This window comes from Corylus avellana, chromosome ca1, assembly GCF_901000735.1.
Source record: "Corylus avellana chromosome ca1, CavTom2PMs-1.0".
Taxonomy (NCBI): Eukaryota; Viridiplantae; Streptophyta; class Magnoliopsida; order Fagales; family Betulaceae; genus Corylus; species Corylus avellana.
Window position 1 is genome coordinate 23,254,714 of NC_081541.1, and position 11,803 is coordinate 23,266,516.

At 33.7% G+C, this 11,803-nt stretch overlaps 1 protein-coding gene and 1 long non-coding RNA gene across 2 annotated transcripts in view; one reads left to right on the plus strand and one right to left on the minus strand.

Annotated features, from left to right (window-relative positions):
• The window catches only part of LOC132167158 (uncharacterized), a 6,612-nt gene extending 3,732 nt beyond the window's left edge, over window positions 1-2,880 (minus strand). Inside the window, exons 1-2 of the long non-coding RNA XR_009438658.1 lie at window positions 2,657-2,880; window positions 1,752-1,802 (exon numbers count right to left, since the gene is read on the minus strand). This is a non-coding gene — a long non-coding RNA (uncharacterized LOC132167158). The remainder of the gene's footprint in view (window positions 1-1,751; window positions 1,803-2,656) is intronic.
• Window positions 2,881-9,013: 6,133 nt separating this feature from the next.
• The window catches only part of LOC132183199 (uncharacterized), a 44,676-nt gene continuing 41,886 nt past the window's right edge, over window positions 9,014-11,803 (plus strand). Inside the window, exons 1-5 of the mRNA XM_059596606.1 lie at window positions 9,014-9,132; window positions 9,926-9,997; window positions 10,564-10,660; window positions 10,791-10,939; window positions 11,480-11,550. Of these exons, the coding sequence (XP_059452589.1) occupies window positions 9,049-9,132; window positions 9,926-9,997; window positions 10,564-10,660; window positions 10,791-10,939; window positions 11,480-11,550 (473 nt within the window). The 5' untranslated portion in view covers window positions 9,014-9,048. The remainder of the gene's footprint in view (window positions 9,133-9,925; window positions 9,998-10,563; window positions 10,661-10,790; window positions 10,940-11,479; window positions 11,551-11,803) is intronic.

An 11,803-nucleotide genomic window follows, 5' to 3' on the forward strand; every position in this document is an offset into this window, starting at 1 on the left:
ACTTTCTAAATAATTCTTTTAGAAATCCTTCATGCATGCAACATATCTCCATGACAGGTAAATAAAATAATCATTTACAGTTTGATACAAGAATGAATAAATAGCATGACATGAAGTTCTTTTAGAAGGGTTAGTGAATTTACTTACCTCTAGACTGAAGCTATGAGCAGTCTTTAAACTGCTAATTAATCATCTTGAAAAAAATATCTTGTTGTTCCACTCTGTTTATTCACAACTAAATTAATAACAATTCACGAAAATCAATTAACTCCAGTCTACTCCTTTAAGGAAGTTAACCCATTAAAATCCAATTCAAAACATCTTATAATTTAACCCAAAAATAGAGAATCAACTCCCAACACTAATTCAAAATTCTCAAGAGTGAAACTACCCAATATCATCCTGATTAAATCAAAAAGGTTCTCATCTAAGACCCATTACTCAACTTAAAATCAAATACCCAAAGCTAGAGGAAGAAGAATTTTACCTTTGAAGAACCCATTTTATTATTCTGCAAATTTCTCTTTTGGCCATCCTCTAAATCTCTGTTTTTCCCCCCTCAGCATTTCACCCGCTTTCTCTTTCTCATGCTTCTCTATCCATCTCTCACTCTATCGCAACATTCTTTCTTTCTCCCCTGTCTTCTCTTTTTTACATCCATAAAGCTCCCCCTCTCTATCTAGCTCTCTCTCTCTCTCTCTCACGTATATTCTATGATTATGCAATATGTTGAGCAGGGGAGAGGAATTAAATATGCAAAATAAAGTAAGATGGAATGAAGAAAGAAGAAAGGAAAAATTAAATAAAGGAAAGGTAGGTGTGTTGTCGGCAAGAGTGGGTTGGTGGAAATAAAGAAAAGAAATATGATATAACTTAAATGGTAAAGAAGAAAGAATATGCGTGATTGAAGGGAGGAGAGAGAAAAGTAAAGGAAAAGAGTGTTGGTAAAGTCAAAAATGGACAAAGAAGAAAAGTGGACTAATTTGGGTATAGATTTTTCGAAATCTGACCCATCATAATCTGTTTAATGTCCTTATTTAATCAGTCACCAAATATTATAATCATACTCCAAAATATATTAATCAATCTTCAATTATTATATCTCTTCAATCACCCAATAAAATAATCAGATATAAATCAATATCATATGATCTAATAAATTTCTCAACATTAAATATCATTACTTAATTATTATCAAAAAAATAAATATCTAAAATAAGACTTTTAAGATCTGGGGCGCTACAGTAAGACCAGTTACCTCTCCTTTAACATTATTGGTCCCTAACCTTACTTTGCTTGCCACTACTTGGGTCATTTACAAAGTAAGGCCGGTTACCTTTTCTTTAACATCATTTGTCTCTAACCTTACTTTGCTTGCCGCTACTTGGGCCATCTACAAAGTAAGACTAGTTACCTTTCCTTTAACATCATTTTCATTCAATCATATGCTATGCATGCTTATGTCAATAAATCCTTGAACTCATATGCTATCATAACTCATGTCATAAAATCATAGAATCATGTCATAAACCATACGAATCATCGAAATACTCATGACAACATAATCATCACATTATCTTGCAAACCCATAAAAGCTCATAGAAACATTACATCAAACATTCATCCAACACATGTCATAAAACATCACCAATAATCATAGTATCTCAAACATCATACATCAATCGTTCAACAAAAACATCTTTTATACTTTAAAAATAGAACCCTTTTTGCCCAGTAAGTAAAATACTTACCTTTTTCGCTTGAGTACCCTTCGGTGGATTCTTTTCTCAACCGCAATGCACCTAAGCATTTACATAATAAACACATAATTAAGCTCTATTCTTAACTAACAATTCACACTCTATAAAGATACTTGAGCACTACAAGTATCACGTTCCATTAGCTAATGGATTAATTATCTAATAACTTAGTTACATTGAACTATGATTCTACATCATTATATATTAAATCACTAAATCTTGAGGCATATACATAGACTCTAGGTTAAGCATTACACTTAACTCATAATTGTTATTCTCTTCTAAGCCGTTTAATCTAGCAATTTACCCCAAACTTTATAATTCTCATAACACTTACTATAATCATGATTCTAATATGACATTAGAACCTAAACCCATATTCATCAATTTCCATGGAATCCCCTGAAAACCTAGGATTAATTAACACTTGAAATGTAATTAACCCATTGAAATAACATTGCTATTGTTCATATACCTAAAGCCCCAAATTAATTCAAACCATATAAAATTAGGGTTTATGTCCATATTTTACCAATAAGTAAAATTGGAGTTTCAACCCATTAATAAAATAACACAAAACTAGAATAATGCATAGCAATCCACTACACACAAAAACCCCAAGCTAATTTTAGGAATTAGGCTTCTAATTAAAATTCTCCAATTTTTGGACCTAATTAGAAATTTCCCAAATAAACATGCTTTCAAGCTTGATATTCAATGGGTAGAACAAAACCTTAAAAGAGAAACTAGAGATTCAACCATATAACAAAATCCCCAAAATTCCTTTCAAGAACCCTAGTTTTTGGACCTAAAGAAATTCCTAATAATTCATGTCATTTTCGTTTCCTATAATCAATGGGTAAGATGAAATCACCAAGAAAAGCTTTAGCATTTACCATTCAAGCTTCCATGGCCAAAATCCCCCTTCAAATTCGTCACTTCCCTTTTCTTTTCTTTTTCTTCTTTCTTCTTCTCCTTCTTCTTTCTCTTTCTTTCTCCCAGCCAGCAGTACCCCTCTCTCTCTCTCTCTCTCAATCTGCAGCTCTTTCTCTCCCAATCTAGGCCGTGTGTGTGGGTTTGTGTAAGGAGAAAGAGTGAGGGAAAATGGGAAAAAGGGGGGCTGCTGTGTGTGTGCGTGAATGGGGGGTGAGGGAGAAAGAAAGAAAGGATGGGGGGAAAAGTGGGCTGCTGCAGGGGGCCCACCAAAAGACTTATATTATTATTATTTTTTTGCATTTTTCTTTTAAAACTAAGGTGATAAGGTATCTCCAATGGCCAATGAAAATTTGACATGTGGCATATGATAAGATTCTATTTCTATTTTAATGCCTCAACTATTTAGAATTGCAAGATTTACCCCTACCATTTATTTCAACTACAATTTACCCATACATATAATTATTTACCACACTAGGACTTATTATCACACTAACATTATTATTAGTTAATGTCTTTATCATTTTAAACTTGTATTACATAAATATATCATCGTTAAATAATATTGCTATTATATTATTATCTCACAAATATTATTATTATTATATCTATTATTCTAAATCATCTCATGTGCAATTTTATCATATTAATAATAAACTTAATAATTATCTAGGGCGTTACAGGACATCATATTATTATTTAGCAAGAAATAAATATTTGGACTTACAAATTTTGAAGGAATTGTAAACCAAGTGAACTACGAAAATAAAATAAAATGAATGGACATCATATTATTATTTAGCAAGAAATAAAATAGAGGACATCATATTATTATTGACAAATTTTTATTGTTTGATTTCTAAGTTGTTGCAAACAATAAACATTTTCTTGTGTAAATGGTGTAAAAATCAAAATCAAGTTACTAAATTTACCTTGCTTGGCGACGAGAGACGGCGAGTTGAGAGAGGGAGTGACGTAGGCAGCGAGTTGAGAGAGGGAGTGACGAGTTGGAGGAAGAGAGAGAGAAATCTGGATTTTTTTGATGCAGTGATGCCGCGTAGTGTGTGAGAGTGAGGCAGGCTTGAGAGTTGAGAGGTAAAGGCTTGATGCATGGAGGCTGAGGAGCTTCGGATTTAGGTTTAGGGTTAGAAAAGAAAGGAATATATAGAAGTGCAAAACGACGTTGTTTTGCACTTCTATATAATAAAAAAAATAAAAATAATAAAATGAGGTTAGGGGGAATCGAACCCCGAAAGCTTTGTTGAAAAACTGGCACATGTACCACTATGCTACAACAACATATATATAAAAAAAAGCGGTTAACGGTTAGCGGTTAGCGGTTTTCCAAAACCCACTAACCGCTAACCGCAACCGCCTAGTCGGATAGCGGTTTTTACTAACCGCTTTGAAAGTGGTTAAGCGGTTAGGCGGTTTTAAATTTCAGTCCTAATTGCCTGAAACTATATGTGGAAGAAAAGCTTAGGTTGAAGGCTTTTTTGAGATGTAAAAGGGTTTGCGTCACTACTGATACATAGACATCTCTTCAAAATTTGAACTACATGGTTGTCACTGCTAGCTTCATAGATGTTGATTGGATAATGCATAAGAAAATAATCAAGTTTGGCATAATCTCAAACCATAAGGGTGAAAATGTTGGAAAAATGTTGGAGAGTACATTGATGGAGTGGGGGATTGAGAGTTTGTTCACTATTATAGTTGATAATGCTACAGTCAATAATGTGGCAATTGAGTGTGTGAAAATGAGGATGAAGGACAAGCTTTCTACTGTTTTGGAACATGAATTTCTTCACATGCGGTATGCCGCTCATATATTAAATTTTGTTGTAAATGAAGGCTTTAAAGGATTGGGTGACCGTTTTTCTAATATAAGGAACGTAGTAAAATATGTGAGGTCTTCACTGGCGATAATGACAAAGTTTAAATAATGTATAGAACGGGAAAATATTAAATGTACAAAGATGGTGTGTCTAGATGTTCAAACAAGATGAAATTCTACGTACTTAATGTTAAGCTTCGCTGAGAAGTACCAAAAAACTTTTGACCTATTTGGGGAGGATGAAGTAGTCATTTTGTTGTTCCTACCTCTATTGAGTGGGAAAATGCTAGGCAATTTGTGAAGTTTTTGAAATCGTTTTATAATGCCACATTGAAGTTCTCTAGTTCAACTCATGTCACCTCCAACTCATATTTCATTCAATTTTGTATTATTCAAAATACCTTAGATGATGAGTGTCTTAGTTCTAATCTTATCCTTAGTTCAATGAGCTATAATATGAAAAATAAGTATGAAAAGTATTGGGAGAGTACGAATAAGATTAATGATAAGATTAACTTAATGTTCTATGTGGCTTTTGTTCTTTACCCGTGTTCCAAGATGAAGGCGTTGATATTTTGGTTGAGAAGATACAATGGGTCTAAGTCATCTAATTAGGCAACCAATATTGAGAAAATTGTGAAAAACCTTTTGAACCGTTTGTGTGAACAATACAATGAGTTTCATGGAGGTGGGTTGTCTAACTTTGATGCAAGTATAGGAAGTTTAACTGTTACTTTTTTAAATGTTGTTGGTGAAGATTTAAAGGATCAAGAGTCACAATATATAAGGGTGTTCTCCCAACACCTTGTGGAGGAGAACAACTTGGAGTGTAGGTTGGAGGCGAATCGATATTTGTTGGATGGGTGTAAAGCAACAACCCAAGATTTTAATATCTTACTTTGGTGGAAGATTAATGCACTTAAAAATCCTCTTCTCGCAGAGATAGCCCGTGATGTATTGGCCATTCCTATTTCCCTTGTTGCATCTGAGTCTGCCTTCAGCAACAGAGGACGTATATTACTTATTTGCACACAAGACTGGTTAAAGAAGTGCCCAATTAACAATGAGGTGTTTGAGAAGCTTATGAAATGGGAAAGCTATGATGAGCATGGTAAATTACTTATTTATAAATTCCTTTTACTTTTTGCTATTTACTATGTTTTTATAGTTTGACATTATGTACTATGATATTAAAATGTCATGATTTTCAAAATGATCATTCTTAACTTTATTTGTAATTTGTTGTTATATCCATAAGATTTAGCTAAATGATCAAATGGGAGTGGTGTTAGATTTCTAAAGCTTGTGTGACATGCTAGATTATATCAATAGACAATATATTATGTTTTTAATATGTTTATGACTATTTTTATTATAAGGGGTTATTTCTTTTGGATTGGTTGTTGGTTTGTATGCATACTTGTTTTTATTTTTTTCTTTGGGTTTTTAGGACACTTTTCAAATGTATTATGAAAGCAAAGAACAACCATAACTAAGCCTAGCTTATTGGGCTAAAAAAACTATAATTATTTTTTTAAAGGGCAAAAAATGTCTAAATTAAGCCCAAAAAAATAGGCCCAAAATGTATATTTTTTTGAAAACCCAGTTACCAGTTGGGATAACTAGGCACCAACTGGTAATAACTGGGTACCCCAGTTACGGTTACCGGTTTTAGCCAATAACCGGTAATTGTACCTAGGTTGACACCCCTAATACAATGTAAAGTTTGAAAATACTTAGATGTTTATGTTAGCTCTATGTGTTTTGTAATGTTGATGTTTAGTTATTTTTGTTGCATTATTATAATCTCTGATGTGATGTGCTCATATTATAAGACGCTATAGGTATGTGGAGGTTATTGTGGCGACTTGGTCCTTATATATATATTAAGGGGGTCGCTATAATATGACATAGTACATCAGAACGTGCAGTATAACAGCTATAGGCTTACTATACAAGTTAACTTTATGAGTAAAAGTGTGAGTGCGAGCATTGGATCCAATGATTGTTTCGTGACCGTCACAACGATGTTTGATTGGCGAGTTACTACAGGACGTATATCATTAATAGCGTAGGCCACCCGAGGCCAGACTCAGTTGGGTTGTTAGTGTTATGAGCGGTATCATGCAATGGTTGGGACATTGCATTGTATTACAGGTCCCTTATGACAGCACCAACCTTGCTGAGAAGGGGTAATATCTCGAGTAGACCATACACTTTGAACTATCATTTGATTCTTATAGTTAAAACATATATTACATCTATATTGCATCTATGAATAACTGTTCAGTCACAATGTTGCATATATTTATCAACAACTAAGTTCATCATTCAAATGACATATATATCATGTGCATTTTTATTCACTAAGTCGTTGGACTTACCCTTGTATTTTTTCCCCTCCATTATGTATAATTATGTTGTTTAGCTAGCGTAGCTGAAGATGGATTCGGGGAGGCACCTAGTTGTTATGACGAATTTGCTCATGATCGTTTTTGAGGACTTGGACATTGTTTGGCTCAAGTCAATGTGGAATGCCGATGAGTTTGTTCGTTTGGAGTTGCTTGAAACCATCTTTATGCTTTATTTAGTTAAATGTATGCCTTAGTATTTTCATAATAGCTTTTCATGATATGTATTATTATTTTGGTGACCGGTCTCTGATCGATACATTTGGAGATCTAGTGATGTTATGATGTATTGAGTTTACTCTAGTTATTATGATTGTAGTTTTAATTTATAGTTATATCTGTCCCTTGATTAAAAGTCTTCCCCTGTAGTCTTTCTTCGAAAAGGAGGAGATGCTTGAGTCTTGTTCTAAGAGGAATAAGGCTGGGAGGCGAACCATAGAGTCAATGACCAGTTAATTGATTTCCATGGGACATTACAATTTGGGTTCTTTTGGGCACGTCATTTGGAATGCTTGTTGGTGGACTACTGGCGGCATTCCAAGTGCTACGGTGTGGATGATTGTGTCTTCGTACCTTTTGTAGTGTCTATAGAAAGAAATGAATGACATGAGTTTTGAGAATCGCAAGATGACTTTGGAGAAGGTTAAGTCTTCATTTTTCAACAATTTGCATCTCTAGACAGCTACTTATGTTTCTCTTATGGTGATTAGTTACCATAATTTTCCTATTCTATTTGCTTAAACTAATTAAGTGGCTTCTCTTGTATACTTTTTGTGTACATAATGCTTTACACTTTTAATAATAACCTTATTTTTTTTAAAAAAAATGAGCGAATGAATGCGTATCAAGTGTCGGTATTTGCTATGTGGGAAGAAAAAACTACATATGAACATTGAAATCATACCAAATTTAAGTTAAGAAGTTAGGGCTTGTTTGCTGATGTTTTATTTTTCATTATTTTTTTCACTATTTTTTGAGTATATGTTCGGGTGTTTTTTACACCAACTCTAATTTTTTTAACCCAACTCAAATTTGTTCAACCCAATTCAAATATTTTCAACCCAAGTCAAAAATAAAATACAAAAAAAGAAAAAAAAAAGAAAGAAAAGCAACAAAAAAATATATTTTTTTTTAAAAAAACAAAAACTTGAGGGTGTCGGACCACCCCTAAGCGCTTTTCAGGGGTGGCTGGCCACCCCCATCTCATTAATAGTGGTGGCCGAGCCACCCCCTAACAGTGCCTAGAGGGGGCCCACCCCCAAGTTGTTTTCGTTTGTGGGTGTCTTGGCCACCCAAATTAGTTTCGGGGGCACCATGGGCACCACCCAGCCACCCCCGTCTCATTAATAGTGGTGGCTGAGCCACCCCCTAACAGTGCCTAGAGAGGGCCTACCCCCAAGCTGTTTTCAGTTGTGGATGTCTTGGCCACCCATATTAGTTTTGGGGGCACCCTAGGCACTTAGAGTTGGCATAGCCACCCGTTGCCACCCCCTAGGGATGGTTTTCTAACCATCTATTTTTTGTTTTTTTTGGTTTTTTCTTTTTAAAATTCATATATATATTCAATTTAATTTAGGTTCCCAAATTTTCGTTTCATATTCCTTAAACTATTCAAAAATAATTTTTTTTATAAAAAAATCTTGGTATATGCAATATGGTTTGTAGCTAATTCATTCAAATTAATCTAATAAAGTGACATGTGTTCATTAGCATGTGAAAATCACATGTTTTTTTAATCACATATTTTTTTTAATAACATGTAATTCTCATATGCCAATGGACATATACTACTTTATTAGATTGATCTATATAAATTAAATACAAATTAGTTTATAGCTAATTTTTATCCGGTAAAAGAATAAAAAAAAACAATAAAAAAAATCGCACAGGGAAACGAGCCTTAAAATAGATATTTTTCCCAACTTAACTCAACTCTTTTTTCAAATCAAACGGTGTATTTCTCAACTCAACTCAACTTTTTTCAACTTAATTCAAAAATTTTCAACTCAACTAAAAAAATATCATTAATTAAAAAAAAAAAAAAACATATATTTAGAGGGTGGCCAATAAAAGAGCTTTGTTTGGAGCATGTTCTGAAATAGTGATGGAGGCTGAGACGGAGGAAAGAACCAAACCCATTGCCATCTTCATTGCCTTCGGTACTAGAGGCGACGTCTATCCCATCGCTGTAAGACTGTCCCTCCGTTCCTTTTTCCGTTTGGTTGCTCTGTAACATTTTAGAGGAAAATCGAAATAGAGCATTTCTAAGTTTTCTGAGTCCTAGAATTTTAATTTTTTCTTTCCTTTTCTCCGCAACCAAACAGAGAGTTAATCTAGTACAAGTTTATAAATAGCTAGATTTAGAGAAAATAGACAAAAGTAGAGAAATAACTCTCAGCTATTGATTGATTGATTGATTTATTTTTATTTTCTGCTATACTGTGGGTTTGGATTAGCGGTTTCAAAACATGCAATTTTAAAAATTGTTATTTCAAAATGTAGATAGTAAAAACACAATTAAAAAAAAAAAAACTTTGATAAAATTGCAGTTTGGCCAATAAAATCGTAATTCCGCTTTAACCACAATTTTTTAGAACAAACCTCCAAACGGGATAATTTTTGCAATTTGTACAAATATGCACATTTGGCTTGCGAAATTGCAGGGCCAAACGGACTCTAAAAGAGGAAATATAACAATTCAAATGAAATGTGGCAAAACATTGACACTGGTTATGTCTTCTTGGATTTATATGTGCAGATTTTTGTATTCTTAATGTCAGCCCACCAAATTTTACTTTACTATTGCTCAAGAAATTTCTGTAATTAAACAAAAATTCTGTCTTCAACTGAGAGAATGTTTTATATGGCGGGTATATTGATGGGTTTCTCTTTGTAATGCATATTGATATTGTAATGACAGTGCCATTCGTAACAGTTGCAATGTTTCCTACCTCCCCATCCTCCTCCCTTACCTTTTCCAGGCCATTGCTGCAGCTTTTGCTTGTGACCAGAAGCAATACAATGTGGTCCTGATAACTCATTCAGCACATGAGGTTTGAAATTCCTAATTATTTTCATCTTTAGGAATTGCTGATTATTTTCATTGGACTGTGGTCCTGGTAACAGAATTGCTGATTATTTTCTTTGGACTTAATTCCATCAATAATTAAGAACAAGAATACAAGACATGAATACAAGTCAAAAGGCTGCATCTCGAAACCAGCCTCTTGAGCTAAGGCTGATATGTGGTAGTAAATTCAAACAAAAGCAATCACAGGCTGCATTACTAACAAACAAAGGAAATTAACATGCCAACTTTAACCCAAAAATTGAGCCGAGAAGATCAAAAGTCTTTACTCAGGCTTCACTTACCTGGTTGGTCTATACATGAATATGCTGTTTCACCATTTCTTTGATGGACTCTAGCCTGCCCTTTGGATTCACAAAACTAGAGTGGTCAGTTTTTAAAAGCTTTCTCATGGCATAAAACTTGAACAAATTGATATAAAAACTATTCACAAAAAGTTTTCATACCTTAAAATTGAGTCACGGCTTTTCTAAAAGTTACTGAATACAATTTTAAGCAAAGCCTGTTCATGTCATGATTCCTTGGTTGCAGAACTTAGGTCTTCACTTGGCAGAAAAGCATGTTGCTTATTATCCAATTTCATCACTGCCTGTTCTTTCTACTGATCAAAATCATGAGACTGCTACAGGTTTGGATTGCTGACTTTGGTCTCCTTCTCCTTGTTATTTTCTAAACAAAGCTAAATTATAATGGATGAAATTGGTTGTCTACAGTAATGAACAAGCTTACATTTTTAATGGATCCTTTTGTCTTATCAGGATCAACCTCAATGGAGTTGTCATTTTTGCTGCACAAAGAAAAGCTTCAAAGAGAACATAGACAAGAGTGCTATTCTCTAGTTCAAAGGATATTTGGATGTGGCCCAAGCTTGGAGGGTGATTTTATTCTGATAAATTTCTTTGCATTGGTACTTTTTTATCGTTGAAAAAGTTTAGTAAAAAAAAATCTTACAAAAAGTTTCAGAAATGGTTTATAAAGATACTTTCACCTTTATTTTTGAGATTTAACATAGTTTTTTATAAAAAATAAAAGAAATTGAATTATCTGCCCTTTTAAGTTTGACATTTAATTTCTTTGTTATCAACGACTGATAATTATGTGTACATCCAATATATTCAGCCATCATGTCATCAATGATGGTGATGGTGGGAAAGAGTGGGTTGGGTGTGGTATGCCATGGAAGACATAAGGAAACTTTTTATTCATTAAAAAAAAAAAGATAAAAGAAAATGTCGTACTGTATATCTACTTTCTCTTTTCTTTTCTTTTCTTTTCTCTAAAGGAAAGATATTAATGGAAAGTGACCTTCCATAAGATAACAAATGGTTTGGAATACTATACATACATACATATACGTATTAGATTTGTTGATTTGAAAACTGAATTCAGGCAGTAGGTGCCATTAAGTGATTGATACCCGGAAGATCTCCTTTCCTTGATGATGCAGGAAGGGTGGAGCCTTGCGGAAATGTTTTGTGTCCGTTGCGTAGTTGCTGCCCCATATGTCGTCCCATATAGGTGAAGAATTTCATTTTCTTTTTGCACAATTGAACATTGAATGTAATTATCTATCTTCTGTTGTGACTGTCTAGCCTCAAATTTGCCTCATGAATAGTTAATACAGTAGGAGTCTCCTCTATGAGGGAAAACTTAGATGTTACTCCATTTTGGTCATATAGGAAGAGTAGAAGTTCTACTGCTATAGATAACAAAGTTATCTTAATGTTACTTATAAAAAAAAAGGGTCACTACCCATAGTTGGTCCTAACTT